Source organism: Lissotriton helveticus, chromosome 2_1, assembly GCF_964261635.1.
Source record: "Lissotriton helveticus chromosome 2_1, aLisHel1.1, whole genome shotgun sequence".
In the NCBI taxonomy this organism is placed as follows: Eukaryota; Metazoa; Chordata; class Amphibia; order Caudata; family Salamandridae; genus Lissotriton; species Lissotriton helveticus.
This window is the reverse complement of record NC_136059.1, coordinates 1,905,336,040-1,905,359,290: the sequence shown is the minus strand read 5'-3', so window position 1 is coordinate 1,905,359,290 and position 23,251 is coordinate 1,905,336,040. Positions and strand designations below refer to the sequence as shown.

Sequence of the window (23,251 nt, the reverse complement as noted above, 5' to 3'; positions counted from 1 at the left end):
CTGTAGTCTGAGATAACCCTAAATCTTGTTATTGCCGGGTTTCGGGTTCACTGATTGCTATAAGAACCCCTAGTAATTTGATACAGATATATCTATCGTCAGGTCCCTGTCCATTAGGCTCGGTTGAGCACGAGTCACTCATATGAATATGGTGTCTATCTGGTGTTCACACTTACCATCTGGTGCTCCGCTGACCTCTAGGTTGAGGCAACCTTAAACCTTGTTATCTGCCTGAATTTGTTTTTATCAAATTTCACCAGACCCCTAGAGTCCTGATGCAGATGTATCTATCGAAGGGTCCACATCCATGAGGTTCGGATGAGCCTATTTCATTCATATAAGTATTATGCTGAATACTGCACACTGGACCGATCCATTTGCGATTAGTTGTATTGAATATTTTCTCCATCAGGAGAGGCTTTATCAGCATAATGCAATTAGATAACCTACGGTTTTCTGGCAGCGAGACAAACAGCACCCTATTAACCTCTAATCAGTGGTCACTTCAATATCAACTATCTGGCCAGTCTGGTATATTGAGATACTCTGAGTGCAGCCTTATCATCGATTAATGCAATGTACTATTTAACTCTTCTGATTATGCAATTTATAACCGAGTAATTATCTGTATCCGGCGGCCCAGTCTCTTTAATGACCGTTTTTAAGTGCACCTGGAGCTCTGTGTAGAGATATTCCTCTTTACAAACACCTCTTCCGGGCAATGCTCCCGATCGAGCGAAAGAGTGTTCACTTCTATCTATGAGTCCCGGTGCGCATGCGCGAGTGATTAGTCTCTGAACCATGCGCATGCTTAGTTTGGCAGACACACCGCCCCTCCGTCTGAGCAGTAGAGTGAGATGCGCGCATGCGTTCAACGGCGCTCTACAAACCAGCTGTTGTCCATTCCGCTAATTAATGACAGCATAAAAACGCGACCCCTTCTGACCGTCGGTGCCTCTCCTTCGGCTCGAGACCACGCCACGAGGTACCGACGGACAGGTAAGAGGGTTGGTTACGCGTTTTAAGGGTATTTGTATAGCTTTTGGATTACGAGCACTGTTCTAGTTCATCAGCGTAGCTCCGGTTTGGAGCGTAAACCAGCCACTCATACACAAGGTTATTTTTCATAGTCTCTGGATCACGAGCGCTGTTGTACTTTATCAGCGCAGCTCGATTCTCAAAACAGTAGTTACTGATTGACTATAACAGAGACCTGTTCTCCACTTTTTTTGACTTGTTTTGACACTGAGACAAGCGTCTCTCATCAGCAATGCATCTGCTCGCCTGGGGTAGTGGCTGATAAGCAGAGACATAGCTGCGGTATTCACCTGTGCGCAGCAACCTGTTATGATATGCTAGAGGATTGTTTTTAGATTGGAAACGTTGAGCGCATCCGCCTTGGTCCCAAGTGTGTGGCGATCGTTAGGGGTTATTTAGAAAACTGAGGTTTTTATGAATACTTGTTTCAAAAAGCATGTATATAGACATAGGTCGTGACATTTATCATTTCCTGAAAATGTCCTTGTTTATGTGTCTAGAGCGGGGCCTCATTCTCCGAGCCGTTGCCGGGTGAGGTGAGGCTATCTTCCCACACAGAGTTGGGTAAGTGTATGATTTTGTTGTTGAACAATGCACAGATTATCTGTTGGCGACTTATTACAGCGCACAATTAATGTGGCCATCATAATTCTGAATGGCAGAGCTGAGTTTTTACTGACTGTTACTTGCTTCGCACATTACTTTGTGCGACCTATAGATTAATTGTACTTCATATCACAAATTAGTAGATTGTCAATGATTGTACCTTGCTTTACCAAAAAGTTTTTTTCTCTCTTTATAATTGTTACAGGGAAGACTTCCTCCACATTTGCATCAATTGGGAGGACATGGTAGGATGGTCCTTGTGACCACTTATGTGATTCTTCACAGGCAAAGTATGGTCTGCTAGATTCTTTGTTATTATGTTCCTTTTTTGTGCACTTTTAATAGTGTAATTTGCAGTAGCATATCAATTAGCTTGGCCCTGACGAATGCCGGTGAATATCCACCTTACGGCAGAAACATGTTGGCCCTATTTACTACCAAGCAAAATAGACAGTGATTTTTTCACACTGTCCCTACACTGTTTTTTAACCTGACGTCCAGGTGAATATCAATAAAAATTCTCTATTTGCCTTGACCGCCATTTTAATACACATCACTTTATTTCTTGCACTGCATTCATCAGCTCCACTAGTGGTGAGGACACTTGCATTGACTGAACTACGGCCTAGTGATGTAAAGCCAATACATCTGGGCGTCGGTACACAGACCTAGTTCAAGATGTCCTATATGATGAGGCTCCGCCATGTGGGTGGGCTGATAGGACTCAAACTATTATGTTGAGTGCCTTTCCATCACGTGATAACTGATGTACTGCACTTGTGTTGTGCCTAGTCCAGTGCTAGTCTAGTTAACTCAGCCAGCCCAGACCTTCAAGTTTCTTTGTTGTTTACATAGTTCCACTGGGGGTATTAACTTGAATGGTCGTTAAACATATTCCCTCTGACCCTCTGAAAGTTGTTGTTTTTCAGAGATCTGTTCAGCCACACTCCGAATGGCTCTTGATGTTATTTTTGGGGGGTGGTGGGGGACCTAGACAGGGGGGCCACAGGGTGGGAGGAAGGACACAATCTGAAAGGCCAAGGAGCATCAGCTCTGTTTTGTCCCCGTTCAACTTAAGGGATGATGAAGACATCCAGGTCTTCACTTCCTCCAGGCATTCTCTAAGCCCGCCTCCTGCGCCAGTGAGACCACCAGCTGCGTGTCGTCCGCGTAGGAGATGATCTTAACTCCAAATGGGCGGACGACATCAGCCAACGGTCTCATATACAGATTGAAGAGAGCCGGGCTCAGAGAGGAATCCTGAGGAACTCCTCACTTTAGAGGTCTGCTAGAGGACACGGCCTCGCCATCAAAAACCCTAAAGGATCTATTCTCCAAAAAAGATTTAAACCATGCCCAGGCTTTATCCTTAATCCCAGCACAGGACAGACGGTCAAGTAAGGTGCCATGACTGACCGTGTCAAATGCTGCACTTAGATCAAGGAGGATCACTGCCACTGATCCTCCCTGATCCAAGATTTTTCTAGCTTCCTCGGTAACCATGAGGAGAGCGGTCTCAGTCCCGTGTTTCGGTCTGAAACCCGTCTGGGTGGGGTCTAGTATGTGATGGTCTTCCAGAAAGTTCACTAGCTGTTGGTTAATATATTTTTCTAAGACCTTGCTCACCCATGGGAGCAGGGAGATGGGGCGATAGTTGGCCAAATCAGAGGGGTCCAGATTAGGTTTCTTAATTAGCGACCTAACCATGGCTTGTTTCCAGACCGTTGGTACAGTGCTGGAGGTGATGGATGCGTTTAGTACCTCCCTGATGATGGGCAGGGTGATCCGGGAAGCTGCCATTACAATGTCAGGTGGAGCAGGATCATCCGGCGATCCTGATTTAACACTGTGAGCTAGTGGTTCAAGGGTGGTAAGGTTCAGTGGGGGAAAATGGGTCAGGGTATGTTGAGAGGGGGGAGAGGAGGGGATGTTGGATTGGTTTGATGAGTTAGTTTTTTGGGGAGGGAATGCCGAATAAATGGTGTTTACTTTCTGGTAAAAAAAACTCAGCAATATCATTGCAATGAGTGACAGGTTTCTCGACATGTTGCGCAGGGGGCGGGTTTGTTAACTTTTTAATGATCTGGAAGATCTCCCTGGGTTTAGACTTGGCCTGTAGAATTTTATTGGCGAAATAAGTGGCCTGGGCTGCTTTTATTTGGGTTTTATACTCGCCGATAGATTCACGGTAGCGAGTTTTGTTGTCTGCTGTGTCGTCTAACCGCCAGCGTCTTTCCGCCCTTCTACAAAGACGTTTCTTATCCCTAAGAGCCTGCGTATACCAAGGGGCAGTTTTATGGGGACGCTTCAGTACCGTCTTGCTCATAGGCAGGGTGGCGTCCAGGGTATGAGTGATCCAGTTGACATAGGCCTGATTTGCTAGGGCAGGATCCTCTTGGTCCCCGGGTTGGGAGCTGGCAAGTTTGATGGACCAGTTGTCAACCTCAAGGTGCGACCAGGCTCGCCTAAGCCTTGTGGTGGGGGCAGATGGTGGTGTTTTGAGCGATGTCCACCTGAAAGGGTTCAGAAAGTGGTCTGTCCAAGGCAGTGGAATGGCTGAGTCCACTATGAGGTCGGGGCAGTTAGTGAAAATTGGGTCCAATAAGTGGCCTCTGACATGGGTGGGGGTGGGGACACGTTGGGTAAGTTGCAGGGCCGCTAGATCCTCTGATAAGGTGGCCGCTGTATGATCAGACATTTATGTGCGCAATATATACAAGTGAGGAAATTATTCACAATAGATGCTCAAAGTTCAAGACACCAAGAAGCAAATTACTGTATACAATGCATATTGAAACATACAAAAAATTTCATAAAAAGAACCAGTCCTTTAAATTGTATACCAATGGATAGGCGGAAACAGAAATGCAATTCAAACTGCCTGCCTATCTCAAAAGAACCTGTGGTGAGGTGTTTTAAGAATTGAACAGCTGGGGATAAAGACAGTAATATTAATTATTCCCTGGCTGCACCCTTCTTCCTTATCACAGGCTGGGGGTCAACGCGTTTTGAACCAATGATGATTGCAAGGTTCTCCTCAGGACGTGGACTGGGTGAATCCTTTTCTGTAAAACATAGGGCTTGGTGTAAATGTTATGTTGCGATAACATAGTAGTGGCCTCTCTGACTAGTAAAGGAAAATTGAAAAGTTACCTGCAGTAAGCACGCAGGGGCTGCAAGGGGGAAAGTGGCTTCTCGCGGTGGGAACTTTATGAAAAAGCAAGGGTCAGTGAAGATCAGAGCTCTTCAAATCGAATGGGCCCCAAGAGTGCAAATTAATGCGGCGTGTGTTGCCACCAATCCTACCTGCACTTGAGCTTGAATGCGGGAGGAAGAAACGTAGATGGAACTGCCCGGGAGTTAGTCCGGAGGTCACGAGGGATGCTGCTCTCCTTCATTGGAACGCTGCATGAAAAGCGAGGAATATTACAGGGCGTCTAGCTACCTAGCTGGTGTGTACCAAAACCATTTGACATACAAGTGGATAGTGTACTCACTCGGAAGGCGAATGTAATTAATTCATTCGGCGGCCGCCGGCATCTAACGTGTAGCGCCGCAGGCCGACTCCGATGTATTTCAAACGAGGGGCGGGCTGGAACGGATCAAATCATGGCAATAGAGAGAGGACTGGGCTGACAAGTACGCTAACACTGGAACTTGTAGTTCTACAGGGCTTGTAGTTCTGCAGCCGCCACAGAAGAGGTACAGTGCAGGTCGTGATAGTAAATCAGCCACCTTACCTCGATAGTTTTTTTACGCTAATAGTTCCCAGCCGTGACATGGAAGAAGGGTCTCACCTGGACACGAAAAAAGCGCTGCAGGTTGGAGAAACATTTCGGGGGTACTGACAGAGTAATATGTATGTAACAATCGCTTGGGGTACCTGGAAGCCACTGTAACATGAATAAGAAATGAAATTGTTTTTTAAAAAAAAGGAATTAATTGTCTCTAGGGGAACAGTGATAACGGGTAGCAGCACGGCTCAGATCAGTTCAACAGAGGTGCAGACACAACAGGGCAAAGAAGCTGGAACATTTGTTAGGTGGTTTGCAAATTCCCCAATTCGGACAGTTCATTCAAGCCTGAATTTGCTGTGTCAAATTTGAGGATGAGGTACTCCTCTTTCTGAGAGAGGCGTGTATCCGGATCACCACTGCCGCCCCTGATTACAGCCAGCACAGTCCATCTAATGTCATTCACAGAGTGCTTGTGTTGTAAAAAGTGGGACACCAACGGTAAAGACTAGAAGGGCTGCCACTACAATGGTAGATTAGTGAAACACTGTTAACTTATATCCCATGGATAAATATATAGATTACTTTTTATGTATTTAACGCTTTGTAAATTGATGGCTGTGTTTGGCTGTCCAGCTAACCCAACTATATAGCACACACTCCTTTTATGTAAAAGGGTGTATATCAGAATGTATTTCAAATGTCAATGATAGCTGGGTGCGTCATACTGTATAGGATTTTTAAGAAGGTTTTAAAGAACCTTAGTATATTGGAATCGGAATTAATTGTTGTAAATTTGGTTTTATATATTTTTTTATTGTTTTAGAAATTGCGTGGCTACTCAACTATTGTAAAAACACAAGAAATTAAATTGTATGAACTTTTATGCATTTTTAATTCGAAATAAAGTTTGATTTTGATTCGACTGTGTCTGATTGCATATGAAGATGTCTTATTATTATTAGAGGCAGAATAAATGAGTGACGGTGTCTGATTAGAGACAGGTTAGACGGTGGGGGTGTCCAATTAGAGACCAAACCGATGGTGAAAGTGTCTGATTAGAGATAAAATAGAAGGTGACTCTCTGATTGTACATAACAGAAAGAGATGGACAAAGGTGTCTGGTAAGGATAAAGTAAATGAGTGGTCGCATCTGGTTTGGGACAGAGTAGACAGATGAAGGAGTCTTAGAAAAAGAATAGACAGGTGAAGGTGTCTGATGGAGGACAGACTGTCTGTTTAGAGACAGTCGACGGTTCACCATTTTTGATTACACTTCGAAGGAATCAACAGAGTTGTCTGATTAGGGACAGAATAAATGGATGAATGATTAGAGGAAAAAAGATGAACAAAGCTGTCTGATTGGGGCAGATTGGATGGAGGTGGAGACTGATTAAAGAAAGAAGAGAATGTTTGGTTTCTGATAGGAGTAAGAAGAGACAGCCGAAGATGTCTGATGTAGAGACAGAATAGACGGTCAAAGGTGTTTGATTAGAGACAGAAGGTGTCTGACTAGAGACAGAATAGACTGTCAAAGGTGTCTGGTGAGAGACAGAAGGCGGTCGAAGGTGTCTGAGTAGAGAGCGAATAGATAAGATGGTCAAAGGTGTCTGACTAGAGAGCGAATAGATGGTCGAAGGTGTCTGATAAGAGACAGAATGGATCATTCTGAGAGATGTGGATATTATTTACAAATCTGCGGGCGATCCCGTTCAGTGGGGTCGCTTTGAAGGGAGATAACACGGCCCCTCTTCACAGGCAGACTGCACACAATTCCCGGCCATCCTTCTTCTCGACCAATCTATAAAAGGGGGTGGCGGGCGGCGGTTAAGAATTAGGCCCTCTTTAGCTATAGCCGAGACATATTCCCCGATTGAATCGAAACGGGAAGAGGGTTTATCCTTCAAAGCTTCAAAACCTCCCCCATCACCCCCAATACTGCAAAACTTTAAACCTGTCGAATGCGCCCCTTTTTAGGTCTCGGCCTGCGAAAGACTGCGCACATGCGCAGTCTCGCTGGCGAGACTTAATGGGGTAGAGTGAACATCACTAGCGAAGTTAAGCCCCGCCCCTCTTCTCCATTGGCTGGCCTCCTAAACGGTGGCCAGCCATTGGAGAAGAGGTCCTAGTAACGTTTTTCTTTCGATCTAAGCCCTGTCTTTTTCAGATTGGGGAGCCTGTTTTTTTACTTTCTTTCCAGGCTGTAAACAACAGTCAAAAACACGCCCCCAGTCTGAAAAGGACGGGGCTTAGATAGAAAGAAGAACCATTTGTCTCTAAGCCCTGTCCTTTTTAGACTGGGGGGGGCTTGTTTTTGACTGTTGTTTACATCCTAGAAAGAAAGTCAAAAACACGCCCCCAGTCTGAAAAGGACGGGGCTTAGAGACAAATGGCAAGTGTTTGTTATATAGCGCGTACTCGACCCAAAGGTATCCGAGCGCGCTTTACATGAGCACCGGTTGCATTACAGACAGACTCTTTCAATTTTAGGCACAGAGGATATTAAGAGTTTTGCCCCTAATCACAGAGGGGTCTTTGATTATTTGAGTTGTGTTGTGAGCCAATTGGACTCTACATTATATTAACTCAGACTGTTCCCGTGCTCTGTGCTTTATCGGAGCTTTTCAATCCGCAATCCATCTATTCTTTCCTCTTTCCTTCGGATGAGGAGACACAATATCCTACAGTGAAGCCAGTTTTCGCCCTGCAATCCCCATGGCACCAATTAGGCACGTGAGCCTCTAGCCGGGCCGCAGATAATTGCACAATAAGTGTGTGATCTTGTTTGATCGCGAGTTTTTAAATAACCCGTGATTTATAGCGCTTGGGGGAGCGCTGCGGTGAGGGCACGGCAGCAATACGGAACCGGTCCAATTAAGTAATGTGATTTGCACGAGTACTCATTACCAGCCTTATAAAGTGTCCCTGCAGAGATGTTGCAGCAGTAAATAAAGTCTGGTAGAGAAGGACCATAGGGGTAGACGGATGACTTGATTAATGAATAGGTGGGAAAGAATTGGACGAATGAATCACTGTTGTCCAATCATGGTACCGGAGGGCCGGATCCATGCCACATTTCAGGATAACCATTGGCAATGAAGTGATTAATTTCTGTGGATGTATTCCAGTTGGGCAGCCTTAAAATCTGGCATAGACCACTTGCTCATTAATCAATGGACTCCGCCGGGAAGAATGAATGGGCGTAGTGCGCGTGATACCCAGTCATTATCAGAGCTCTCAGGTTTTGCTAATCCATGTGTAAACAGCTCTTTCAGTCCAGGTTTTTGTTGTACATTCCGGAACTTGTAGTCCTGCTTATCCCATCTTGAAACCAGGACTATAAATCCCAGAATGCAAAGCAAAACGTGGACTGTATTACCTATTCACACATGAACCGGGGAAACGTAAGAACTAGGAACTGGGAGCATTTAGGCACTAGCTCTGCAAAGGCCATCATATTGCTTTCACTAGAGAAATATTCTTGGTAATTTGGCAAATTCTGTGTCTGTAGTTGCCAAATCACTGAGCTTTAGGAGTACATCCATGGGTTAAACCGGAGGCATGCCACAGATTACAGCTCTCATCCGCCGACCTCGAGAGCCCGCATCGCCATCTTGAGGAAGCGCTGCCGCTCTCGGGTCCCGTCATCCCGAGCCGGATTTTCCCAAAGACGGATGTCCGATTTCGTCCCAATCGGCTTGCCAAGGTGTCAGAAATAGATCGCAGCTCACAGGAGCCACTCCTGTCCGCAGGATAGAGCGGGGGTCGGCGCCATCTAGGTGCACCTCCTTCGGCACCAGGTGCGTACTCACAGCTCCCTGGGTGCCATCCCAGTAATTAAATGAAAATATGTTTCCCGAACCGGGAGGGCTAGGGTGAGCAACAGAGGAATGGGGGGAGATCAGGTGGAGGGGAAGTAATGCAGGTTGGGCATTTGAGGGGGCTAAGCAGCATAGAGAGAGCAAGAAAACACATGCACTCTCATGGAGTATTCACCACAGTAACAACACGGGAATGGGGTTTTCATAGGCGTTGTACAGCAAAAAAATGTACAGCGCCAGACTTCATCCTCAACTTTCTCATGGGAACGCGGAAAGCAAACTCAACTGGTGGGTGCGCCCTTCCCCTGCGAAGTTGGAGAGATCACCTCGGGATCTCCGTTCATTGCGATTTCTCTTGGTTTTGATTCAGGCGACCTCTGCTGTACATCGTCTTGAAAGTATAGAGGTGTAAAACAACCACAAATAGCTGCCAATTTCTTAATTTGCGTAGTGTGACATTGCTGTGCCTGCAGAGAGCTGTGTCGCTCTGTGTGTGGCTCTGTGGGTGTGTGTGCCTCTGTGTGTGTGTGTGTGTGGCTCTGTGTGTGTGTGTGCCTCTGTGTGTGTGTGTGGCGCTGTGTGTGTGTGTGGCGCTGTGTGTGTGTGTGGCGCTGTGTGTGTGTGGCTCTGTGTGTGTGTGTGGCTCTCTGTGTGTGTTTGTGTGCAAATGCAATAGGTCTTGCATTTGCGAGAGATTAAGCTATTGGTATTGTAAATGTCAATGCCATTTATGTATCTGTTTTCCAAACCAACACATAAATAAAAAGTTTGTCATTTACAATGCCAATAGCTCTAACGTTTGCAAAGGCGAGACCGTTGCATTGTAAATGCTTGTTCTTATTGGCTGGCACCTCTATAGGCAGGACGCCAGGACGGTGATAGGAGTCGGGGGGGGGTCAGGGTCAGGCCGCAGTACTTATATAAACTCAAGGGATGAGAGGGTGCAGTACCCGTAAGCTGAGGTTGATCTTGGGCAGAGTGTCCTTTGGTTTGGGTTGGACTGCAGCAGAGGGGACCTCCTCCCCGGAGGTGCTTGGCAGGAGAAGGCGCCGACCCCCGCAGCGGACAGGTGAGAGACCGCACAGGGTGACAGAGCCCGACCGCCTAAAGCCGGGCCCTGTCAGAGGGCAGGCTGGCACCTATCCGTGCAAGCCCCTGGAAGGAACCCCAGGGAGAGAATATTTCCTCTTCCTCCTTTCCTTCCTCCCTTTCCCTCCACCTCCCCCCTCCTTCCTTCCTCTCTCATCCACTTCCCCAGGGAGTAACTGTTGTGTTCTTGGGGCCTTCCTGATGCCGTAGTGTGTGTGGTAAACGCTGTAATCGTGGTGTTCGTGTAAAACTGGTGCTCGTGAGTGTCACAGTGACGGCATCAGTATAACATTGGTGTGACACGGTGTCACACTGGTGCTGTGCAGGCATGACTGTAGCACTGGTGCTGCTGGCGTGACAATGGCGCTGTTGTCTGTAGCTGTCGTGCTGCCGTGCTTTAAACTGAGGCCCACTATATCATGGCTGCAACTGTTTGCCCTGCTGCAGCTCTTAACAGGGCAGGGCAGGGCAGGCCTCGCACATTTTAATCATGGTGTTGTTCATGTAACACTGGTGCTCATGAGTGTCACATTGACATCAGTGTAACATTGGTGTGACACAGTGTCACACTGGTGCTGTCCATGTTATGAGTAGTGCTGTTGCTGTAAGTGCAGCTGCTGCCTGTAATCGTGCATGCACGACTGTAGCACTGGTGCTGCTGGCGTGACAGTGGTTGTGTTGTCTGTAGCTGTAGCTCTGCCGTGCTTTATACTGAGGCCCACTGTATCATGGCTGCAGCTGTTTGCCGTGTTGCGGCTGTTTTAACAGGGCAGGCCTCGCAAGTGCAACACACATTAACACAGACAGAAGGAGGACTCAAGCAAATAGTGCTTACAGAGTAACTGAAGGAGGTCGAGGCCCTCCGCAAGTAAACGATCCAATCCCGGTGGGCTGGACCAAAAGGGGACAGGGTGGCAACCCTCAGTGTAATGATTGCCTCCGGTGCAATCATTACACTGTGTTTTGCATCAGCCATGACGCAAAACGACGCGCATCAATGAAAATTGGAGGTGGAACCGCGAGACGACTTCTGGAATTATATTGATTCCAAAAAGCCCTCGTATGAGGAGAGCAGCGCATGCGCTGCTCACGTCAGGCCGAGACCTAAAAAGGGAAAGGGAAAATAGGGAGAAGGTGGTCAGAGAGGGAAAAGCGCGAGAATGGATGGATGGAAAGAGAATGCCCGACAAGAGGAAGAGAGTAGGGCTGCCTGCTTTTCTCTTGCAGTACGACCCCGGGCCTTGCCTTAGGAAAGGCTCAATTGCTATATAAGTGCTAGTTAAAATGTTTTATTTTGAGCGCACTCATGTTTAACAAAATGTTTTCGTGTACACTTGCGCAATGCATGGTTCAAAGCACAGTCATTTGACTTGTACGGTTTTCTCATGAAGGTTGATGCAAGCACAGCACAAAATCACTTTGTAGCGCTGAGAACCTGCTCCACTTTAATGTATGCAAAAGGTCTTTAAGAGGGGTCGGAACAGCTCAAACGCTGAGAGATTTCACACAGAGATGCGCAACAAGGGCAATCGGAATATTGTGTGAAGTGCATACAGTTAAGTTGTGTACAAAGAGATTAAACGTTTTACACGCTTATCCGTGAGTGGTTGCCTCACATTAAAAACGCTGTTGAAGGATGTACCTCAAATACGAATTTTACACAAGGAACCTTTGTATTGTATAACAACGTTAATGCAGCTTATTTAACGAGAGCCCTAATGATTACATCATCGACTCAAAAGTCTTGCGAATTCTGGCACTGCACCCTTCTGTCTCATTTACGGAACACGGGTCTGTGCATTTTCACGCAGCCCTATGTCGCATACATGTTCATTACTGCAGCAAAAGTATAATACCGATGTTTTTCATTTTCCATGCTAGAGTGACACATAGTTGGCACAAAAAGTGAATTGCATATATTTTTATTACATTAGTACGTATACATTGCAGGGCACATTCCACAAAAAACCTATGATTGATAAATCATGTTGGCTCAATATGTACAATATTTACCTAATGTGTGATAGTGGGTCTTGGATGTGCCACACAGATTCATCATCCAGTCAGGTGCCCGCCCCTTGTACAATTCAATAAATGTGTTGACCATAGCAGCAAAATAAATAATACATAGTAACTTGGACCTCAAACATGTTTGAAACCTGTAGTTCTCACGGGTGATTAGTAAACGGCAAGTCTAAATCGTGACCAATGTATCTTACGAGAGAGGGCAAGTTATTTAACCACAGATAAATAAATAAATAATGTCAATTATTTTAATAAATAACGTTGCTGCCATTGTAGGGGTAGTCGTTCCATTTGTGTAGACCGCTCTTGTTCCTCAGGAGGCATAGATTGATTGAAGAAATGCCACCAGTCCAGACAGGAATCCCTCTGGGTTCTTTGTCTTGTGTTTGATGCACTGTACGCAGTGGGGTGCAGAAGGTGGCATGGTTTCCTGCAGTTAAAAGTAACATTAACAACTTATCACTTTGAAGAGTTAAAAAAAGCACTAATTCTCTTGCAGCAATTAGTGATATAAACATATGTGGCATGCACTGGGAAGCAGAAGTGACATTACGCACCCTTTGACCCCTGTTGACACTGGTTTACCTTGCGATTCTCCCGATATGTTTAGGTATGTCTATTTGCTTAAAAATCCCAGTACTCTGTCCTGCCAGGTGAGTTAGCCCCCAAAAGTCTTGTTCCTCTAATCAAACCCAGTATACTTTGTAGTGGTGACGGCAAGGTATTTGAATCTTAAAACCTTGTTTATTTTGTTTCCTATAGCTGCCTTCCATAACCCCTTAGGCTAGGGCTATCAAATGGCAAGACAAGGGCAGTGGATATTAGCCCGTTACCACCAATTGACATCCATGGATGTAGGTCCATTCATTTACGTTCTATCTACACGGAGCCACTGTGCAGATAATTCCCTTAGGTTTGTTGGAGGGAGCCGGGGTGCATGTACTAACATCTGCCTTGGCACTCGCATGAGGCATCGACCGTTCTGTCTACTTGATAGTGCTAGGTGTCCACACGACTCATAGGGCATTACCCAAAACCGTCCAAAGGCTGCGTAGTGCTTTTCTGATACTGAAAGAATATAACTGTGACCCTCAAATCCCCTTTAACACCATTCAGATTTCTTCTTCAACCCGTCTCTCCCACAAATTCCCAGAAAGGCCATGAGCTTCGATAGATCTTATCTCCTTTGAAGAATTAAATCCTCTTTTCTTGGTTTACCTTGCGATTCTCCCGATATGTTTAGGTATGTCTATTTGCTTTAAAGTCCCAGTACTCTGTCCTGCCAGGTGAGTTAGCCCCCAAAAGTCTTGATTAAAGTTTTCTAGAATCTGGTCCCATAGTTTATTGAAAAGTCTCTATTGGCCAACTTGTCATGACCTATTTGCTTACAAGGTCTTTCGATCTATAATTCGGGAGCAGGTACTCGCTTCTTCCTCCTCAATTAGAGCAGGCTTATGAAAATCATAAAAATGTTACTAGACCTGCATGTCTTATGATATAGATAATCTACGCGGCCTAATTATAATTAAGGCTCTCTGTTTTTACAGATTTGTACAGATAAATACAGACAGAAAGCATTAATTTTCTTGTCTGTGTTTATTTTTAAATGTGGATAAAAACGGAAATTGGGTTTCTTTTTGAGTAATTCTAAATGCTCTCTACCATGAACGACAGGCCAATAGATGTGTGGATTGATAGATATGGGGCTAAAAAAGATAGGAATTTTAGTAAAGAGGCTTTAACAGCAGTAGATATACAAAGGGGAAGATACTGACATTTGCATATTTTCATATAAGTGCATTGATTTATCTTTTGTGGGTGTTCACAGCGCTGAAACCTGGCAGACATTCAAGTATGAGTGCATATTTATTGGTTAAATAAATGTGGAAATATACTAATTTCAGTTTAATTTTTCCACAAAACCCAAAATAAATATGGATAAATACTGATAAAATTATCAAAAAAGAAATATGGATAAATACAGACGGAAATGGCAAAAATATAAATATCATAAAGCCAGGAGCCCTAATTATAATGCTCTTGAACCATAAAGAGGTTTCAAAATATGTGATCCTGGACAAATATTTTAATTCACTGAGCCGCCATTTTCTTCTTTATCAGATATGGGACTCCCTTCAAATAAACATGTTCACCATATATGCTATACAAAAAAACACTTGTTTGATTTGATAGACTAACCTTTTGCAAAACAGACAAGATGATGGACGGAATTTTGCACAATGGCAAAACAGTCACCCCCAGTTACAGATCTGGGTTTAATCCATCGTTATTTTGCTCACCAAGCCACCCCAGTTCAGACATGGCCATATGCAAATCAGTCTTGACCCTGTGCCTCATGGGAACAGTCCAGACCGAACTGCCAAGCCATGTCTTCCTTGGACCGGAATCAAGTATCTTAGAACCAGTTTCTGGCTATCAGCCTTCTTCAGCCAGGATAGCTTGACTCCAGTGGCATAGTGAGCAAGTGACCCACGTCTGGGCATACCCTTCCCACATAGGGTGAACAGCAAAACACACAAGATGATGGACGGAATGTTGCACAATGGCAAAACATTCACCCCCAGTCACAGATCTGGGTTTAATCCATCGTTATTTTTCTCACCAAGCCACCCCAGTTCAGACATGGCCATATGCAAATCTGTCTTGACCCTGTGCCTCATGGGAACAGTCCAGACTGAACTGCCAAGCCATGTCTTCCCTGGACCGGAATCAAGCATCCTAGGACCGGTTTCTGGCTATCAGTCGTCTTCAGCCAGGATAGCTTGACTCCAGTGGCATAGTGATTAAACCCAGATCTGTGACTGGGGGTGAATGTTTTGTCATTGTGCAACATTCTGTCCATCATCTTGTGTGTTTTGCTAACTTTTTGCTCCATATATAATCCAAATCTCGCCACATATAGGATAAACATGACCACTGACTTGCCTCTTAGTTTATTAACCACATTGTCATCAAGGCGGGTTAGCAATGTTTCTCAAATAATTTTTTTTAAATCCATGAAGCTTGAAGTCGTAGAATACTTATTTGCAATCAGCAGATTTCTATTGAAATGGCCACATTTCCCACTGACGTGGCTTTACTGATAAAACGATATAGTGTATAAAGTTTGGAAATCGAGTTTCTGCAAATATTTGTCATCTACATATTACCAGGGTAAAGTGTTCTGATTTGTTTTGCTCCCATTTCCTATCCTTTGTTTGCATCACACTTCTGAATTACAAAAAAAGTTATTTCGTAATTCATGATGTACTTTGAAATGCTTATACTATTCATTTACAAGCTGTTTAAATGTTGTGTATTAGAAAAAAACAGCCTTTTGTTTCACAACGCTTGTCAGACGGCTCACCTGACAAAAACCTCTAACTGTAGTAAGAGAAAAACATGTAAACATGAATTTTCAGGTAAGATTGGGAAACAATTAGTAAAAAGACAAATTGACATCTGACCTCCTTAAACAGCAAATGTGTCAACACAAATGACAAGATTTAAAGGTGTCTTTATTGCTCATTCACTTTCCCAACGAACAGAACACGTGTTCCTTTCAGATTAAGTTCACTGCCAGTACTGACAAGCAGGTGCTAAAACACCATAGTGTGTGGGCGAGTAGATATTTTGTGGCCTGTAGAGGATCACCTACTTAGCCACAAGTAGTAAATAGGATAAAGATTTCTCCCTTACTGAGTGCAATGAATTTCAAGCATATTTTCTGAGTGGGATAGACTATTTTAAGAGGATTATATATCATGAATATTTAATATAACTCAGATATTATTCAACAGTTTTACAAGTAATTTCTCCATCTCTCTCCTATAACGTGGCTGCTTTCCTTGCACTGTTTTTGTTAACATGTTTGATAATGTTTTAAACAGGCCTGGGAAAGCTTGGCAGACGTTTTGGTGGCACTTGAATAAAAATCTACATGTGGGACTCACTTCTGTTTCAACCAGGCGGCAGAGGATCTTGCACAAGCACCTTATTCAAAGTATAAAAAACATCTTCCTAGTGTTTTAGTGGCATTTCCACTTGAGCTACCTCATAATTAGTAATTGAAAAAACCAATCCTTGGAAATGCTAATAGGTCTGGCTTTACAGGAATGTTGTAAGGCAAGGGGAAGCACTACTAATAAATAGCATGGGAATAGATCTATATTTGTGTGGAAGCAAAGAACTGTTGAATAATATTGATGTTGGATAGAAGGTCAGGTGACAATTGTACTATCAAGCCAGACCTAAAAACCCATGTAGGTAAATGATTGCCCTCCTCCTATCTGTGCTTCTTTCAGAGAGACATACAACATAAACGATCTAGTTATTTGAGCCACTTTAATAGCACTCCAGTGTTGTGTGATCCTTGAAGTTCAAGTTTGAGCAGCTGGATAAATAAGCAAAATGATTTACAGCCGTGACAAGCAAGCACTTTTTTGTGGAAGCACACAGCTTCTGCCCAATCTAAATATATATGCTTGGCTCCCAACATGTGGGCAGAGCACAGTCCTGCTCTAGTGATGATCATGTAATTCGACAATCGGGCAACAGCTGCGTTGTCGGACCTGACCGTAATGACTGACTCCCATTGTAAACTAAAAATACATTAATAATTAAATTGGAAGCAGAAGCCTGGGGCCCGGTAAAAGCGCGGGCCTGGGTCACGATTGTCTCTCGGGCACCCACTTATGATGGAATGGGCCCAGGTGTACTACTGGGTGGACGTTGCCTAATATGTCTTGTTCATGGGTTAACCTACAATAATGATAAAATCCCAATTAAATGGATTGAAGGAAAGGACTTTCCACTGACCAACTCGAGGGCCGTTTTAAAACTGAATACACAGTATATCCTGTATGATGCGTTACTGAGTATCATGGTTCGCTGTTCTTCTGATAGATGGATCTGATGGATTCTAATTGACCCAAAAACTTATGCCATCTTACCTGCCACGTACAGCATGCATAGCGCATTATCTCACACTGGCTCAATTGAAAGTACAAAGGATGTATGGATGGATGTTCTACATATTATAAAACAAAACATAAATTAAATGTAATGTTTATTTACTAAATAAACATTGTTTGCCTGATCATTGATGTGTGCAATATCAGATTATATTACGTTTTATAGATTTTTCTCGTACAGAAAGCAATGATTATATGAAGCTATATTACAGAGATATACTTTGACTATGAAATATTTTACATACTTGGCCACTCCCCACTGCTGTAGCGTTGAGCTCCAGGACGTGGTGTGACATTATTTCCATGAGGTATGAATGTTACCAATTGTGGGGAAGATTTCTGTCTTTCCAGGTAAGTAGAATGACAATCCGCGTAGATAATGACAGCCTCAAGCCCCAGTGCTGCTTTTCACTATTGCCCTTTGTTTCATGACAGGTCAGCAAAAGCTGAACATCCTAATTCCATGCAAACCACCGTGTTAGCTGGACCTTGCAGACCGTAGCTTTTCTTTAAAGCCCTTTACATCCACAAAGAATGTGCTGAGCACAGCACAACATGTCTTCACTAAACTCCATCTTCTAACGACATCAATATTTTCCTTTATTTTTTTTGTAGACAACTAAACAGCTTAGTCAGTATTTGTTTTGAAAATACATTTTCCTCCTATGAAAACCATATTTTGCATCCACATTGCACCAGAATAAACATGTAGTACAAAAATACATAACTGATAGTGTTTACCTTGTCCAATAAAGCCATCACTGATTCTTATGACATTTACAAACCATGCATCCTTCTCTTTACTTTGTCGCCAGAATCCCCTGAATGCATTATTGAACCATAGCACCCATGATGTATCTGCATGTATAGCCCACTGTGCTTGCCACCACTGTTTGTGAATGGGAATTCTTACCTTAACACCATTGGCATTGCTCTCAAAATGGTTGATGTGTGTCAAGAGGGTTTCACCTTCGACAATACCCATGTGCTGTAACTCCGCTCGTATCACGTTCATCTCCTTTATGTAGCATTCAAGGGCAGCTTTTCGGCATTCAGGCTGCAAGAAACAGAACCTGGGCTGTTTGGGCTTCTTTTGAACTTTTAAAACACACCTTTATCTTGCATTGCATAGATTAATATATATATTTAAAAAAAAATTAAAATGTTAAAACAGACAAGCATTGCACAATGCATGTACCACACTTATCTGCGTGTCTAACTTACTCCTGATTAATCTGGCATAGGTGGCACAGAAAAGGTGGGCACATTTTAAAGAGGTCTCTAGGAAGGGGGATAAGGCCCATTAAAGTAATTATGGTAAAGGCAAAAAAAAGTACATTTTGAAGAAAGTAACAATTCATAATTTTGCTAATCATACATTTGTGCCTGAAAAGCATATCTGTAGGCTTAAGAAAATAGCCATACATGTTCAATACATGTAAATACCTTGCCTGTTCACATGTATTGTATTATAGCATTTGTATAGCATTTACTATCTTGAGTGCTAAAGTGCTTACTCACACCGATAGCCAATCTACACCATGTGGGGCAGGTGGTTGGGAGCATGTTTTTGTTATGCGCCTATATGTGAAGGGTTATCGTGTTGTGTGTGATGACCACCGAGGTGTGGTTATCGTGATATGGGATATGTGAAGACATAGATGCACAACTTCTAAATATTTTAAGGACTAACCAACTTATCAGCAGTAGGCCTTGTTCCATCTTCTCCTGCTAGGCCAAAGAAAGCCAAAATTTTAAGCACAGGTTTCCGCCCCTAACCCCTTTCAGGGTCTCAAAGGCAAAACAAGCCCTGATCGGGTTGCAGTTCAGACCCAAGCTAGCTGGGCATGCTGTGCATGCAAGGGTGAGACAAAGGCTGGATAGGTTGCCTAGCGTTACTCTGCTGTCCACACCCCTCCATGTACGCCCAGTACCTTGTTCTTTCTAGTTTACATAATGAGGCATTGTCCTGACCTTCTAGAATTTCCTCCGAGAACAACTTCTGCTTTCCTTATTAGTATTGAAAGACATTTCGGGGTAAAAAAGAGACAGTTTTGTGAAAGGAGACTTACCCTTCTGCTATTATTTCAGAGCATGGCACTGAATGTGTAGTCCTCCATTTGTTCAGTCATAGCCCAGTTCTTCTCTTCACTCTGAGAGTGAGGTGAGACGAGCCTCGCAGACCATAACATTTTCTCTTGTTTTTCTTTGTTACCCGCTATTACTGGCACCTTTTAAAATGTATCTTCCTCTTTTAAAATCGTTTTGCTTTTAATATTCTGTTGCACACTTGCTCTAATGCAGGCTTTTGCTGCACAAACTTACCACAATTTTATCTTGGTTTTCTTTTTGTCTCTACTTCCCCGGTCTGACGTGAGGTTGCCATTTTCTCAGAGGGAAGTGGATACACCTCCTTGCCTGCTTTCCGGCCAGGAAGGCTACTTAATGCAATGCTGGGGCGGATGCGCAGCGGGCGCGCCAGAGGCAAGCCAATCTGCGCCCGACCGGGGTCAGGGGCCATAACCCCTGGTCACATTCAGATCTACACAGCGGCCGAACTTTTGAAGTTAGCCACAGACAGTCATGTTCTAAGCAGCAATTGATAAACTGAAAGCTGAAAAGATTTTGAGGAAAAATGAAGCGATCAGATTTATGCCTCCATGTCCAGGAATTAAAAAACATCCTGTATTTGACAACCCGCCTGGAGTGAAGGTGGCTGTCCTTAATACACGCTCTCTGCAGAAGCACCGCCTCGAAGTCTTTTCACTTCTCCACGACGGTGACATAGGCATTCTGGCGCTCACTGAAACATGGCTAAGTGACACTTTAGTCCCTGATATCATTGCTGCCCTCCCAGGCAACTTCAAGGCCTTCTGGCATAATAGACAAGAAGGTACGAGAGCAGGGTGTGTGGCCATCTTCTTTAATAAATGGATATTGGTCTCAAAGATAGTGGCAGAGAGTATTGAAAATGCAGACCTATTGGCAGTCAAAATATCATTTAAATCCTTATGCCTTCTACTCCTGGTAGCATATAGTCCCCCACGGTGAACCCCTAGATTCAATTATCTCTTTTTAGAGACCATTACTGACCTCTGCTCAAGGTACAAACGACTCCTAGTGGTGGGTGATTTCAACTACCACTGGGATGAAACACCAAGAGAATCACTAGCCAGCCAATTTGAATCAGTAATGAGCTCGACGGGGCTTCATCAATTGGTTGATGGCCCTACCCATACTAAAGGTCACAACCTGGATCTTATTTGGACCTCGCAACCATGGTCAAAACTACTGGACTTTAGCCCTTGCGCCTAGTCTGACCACTCGCTAGTCAGCTGATAGGTTCCATTGGACAACCCACTGCTGCAACCTCCCCCCAGAGTGGATAAAGTGGCGATGTTGGAATAAAATTGAGCCAGACAAACTAGTGGACAGTCTATCCAGGCTCCCTTCTCCCAAATATAAACAAGGGAACCTTGACCAGGAGGAGGAAGCCCTCGCGGATTCTCTGCATATTGCTATGGATCAAGTAGCCCTGGAACGGAGGGATAGAATTAGAGACAAGGGCAAGGAGGACCCCTGGTTTAATGAGACCCTGAGAGAATTGAAGCAAAGCCTTCGCCAATTTAAGAGGCGATGGCGCAAATCTTACGACCCAGCTGAGCTGGTAGCTTATAAAATCTCACTCACCTCCTACAAAAAATCCATCATAACCAGGAAAGCTAAATATTACGAGGTAAGAATTATAGATGCGGTAAATAAATAGAAAGAGACTTTCAGAATACTGAAAGAACTCAGCAAAAAATCTGAATCAAAATCTGCAATCGCTCCCGTAGACTACAATACATTTCAAACCTTCTTTCTCCAAAAAATCAGGGATATTCTTGTTGAGATCGAGAAAAATTCCGACCATTCAAGGATCCCTGGTGCAGCCTCAGGTCCACCCCCCCCCCAACCTTGCAAGGGGCTCACAAACTTTCCCAACTTGGATTCAGCTTCTTTAATCTCATTAATGAACCGTACCAAATGAGTTTCACCTGCAGACCCCTGTCCCCCAAGTATTTTCCAAATGGCTCTACCCGGGCTGGAAAGTCAGATCCCCGCGCTACTGAATCACTCCCTGGAGACTGGCTACCTAGCGTCCAACTTGAAAGAGGCCAGAGTTACTCCCCTGTTAAAAAAAAACAGGTGCAGATGCCGTAAATCCTAAGAACTATAGGACTATTTCCCAGCTGCCATTCTTAGCGAAAGTCGTGGAACAACATGTTCTCAAGACACTCTCAACCTTCTTGGAGGAACACCAGCTACTCCAAGCTCGACAGGCAGGGTTTAGAGCCCATCACAGCACTGAGCTAGTGATGCTGTCTGTTCTCGATGAACTCAGAATTATGGCTGACAAAAAAATACAAAGCGCCCTGATCCTATTATATCTATCAGCGGTGTTCGATACGGTTAGCCATAAACAACTGATGGCCTGTATTACGAACTTGGGCATACACTGGTTGGCACAACAGTGGCTGGAATATTTCCTGTCGGGCCGGTCCCAAAGTGTTCAGTTGGGGGAGCAGGTATCGGACAAGGGCTTTCTCACTTGCAGCGTCCCCCAGGGCTCTGCATTGTCCCCACTCCTTTTCAATATATATCTGCAGCCTTTGGTGGCGGCCCTAGCTCACATGGACTGCCAAATCTTCAACTGCGCGGATGATACTCAACTCATCCTCCGGATCGACAATCCCACACATACTCAAGAGCTGGCGCAAAACATTCTTAGATTTATAGTAAACTGGATGACAACAAATTCATTAAAATTAACCCAGAAAAAACAGAAGTCCTTGTCAACCCTACCAAAAATAACCCCTAGAATAACCTTTTCTGGTCCCAAGAGCTGGGCAATACACCCACCCCAGTATCTTTTGTAAAAAGCCTGTGCTTAAGAATAGACTCTGGGCTCTCCATGGCCAACCAAGTTAATTCAGTGGTTGGTACCTGTATAGGGCTCATGAGAAAGCTGCAGAAATGGGTCCCTATCCTCTCAGTGACATCATTACAGACGATTGTGTCAGCTACAATTATCTCCAGACTAGACTATGGGAATGCCCTACATATCGGCCTCCCCCAGAAATTAATCCACAAGCTGCAAGTGATACTGAACGATGCATCCAGGCTGATATTTAGGCTTCCAAGGAGCTCTCATGCCACCCCTCTACTGAGCAAGTTGCACTGGCTCCCCATTAAGCAGAGAGGGAAGTTCAAGGGTCTCTGCATTGCCCAAAAGGCAATTTATGGAAATGCCCCAGCCTACATCACAGATCGCCTTGAGAATTATGTTCCGGGCCATACATTGTGGTCATTACAAGCCTGTCACTTGACCACTCCATGCTGCAACACTGTATCCAAAGGGGGTAGAGCATTCTCGGTCCTACTCACACAACTCTGGAACCAGCTGCCTGACCACCTTCGGAAGGAACCTGCACTCCCCCCCTTCAGGAAACATCTCAAAATTGTCCTATTCAGGGAGGCCTTAGGTACTGTTTAAACTACCCCTCCCCTATAAAGCTGTTATGTTACTACCAACTGGCCTCAGGCCTCTCTCTCTAAAGCACCTAGAGACCTGCCTGTGATTTGGCGCTGTGCAAAAATTAATTAACATAACATAACTTGTGTAACCCTGTGAGCACCAGTTGATAACTGTAATTTTCTTTTGTGTTTTATGAGTATTTTTCAATAACAAACGTCTTTCAGATAACTGTTGTGGGTACTTTCTTTGGATTAATTTGCCTTTATCAGTTGTATGTTTTGTGTTAAAACGTTTTTCTTTTTTAATTATTACCTGGACCATTGTTGCTTTAACATTAAAATGTCTCTGGAAAATAGATATCTGCTCGTGTCCTGCAAATCTCTTAATGCTGGCTCCAGCCAGTAGAATGTGCTGATTGATTCTATTGGATAATGCAGCTTTAGTCTG

The 23,251-nt window shown here is 44.2% G+C and overlaps 1 protein-coding gene across 3 annotated transcripts in view; it reads right to left on the bottom strand.

Moving 5' to 3' along the window:
* Positions 1 to 12,200: 12,200 nt before the first annotated feature.
* Positions 12,201 to 23,251, bottom strand: part of LOC144819973 (interleukin-15-like) — a 140,101-nt gene continuing 129,050 nt past the window's right edge. For all 3 annotated transcript variants that reach the window (XR_013607650.1, XR_013607649.1, XM_078677648.1), the window contains 2 exons: positions 18,200 to 18,343; positions 12,201 to 12,743 (listed from right to left, as the gene is read on the bottom strand). Coding sequence is in view for 1 of the 3 variants with exons in the window: in XM_078677648.1 (XP_078533774.1) it covers positions 12,627 to 12,743; positions 18,200 to 18,343 (261 nt within the window). In the remaining 2 variants the exon portion in view is untranslated. The remainder of the gene's footprint in view (positions 12,744 to 18,199; positions 18,344 to 23,251) is intronic.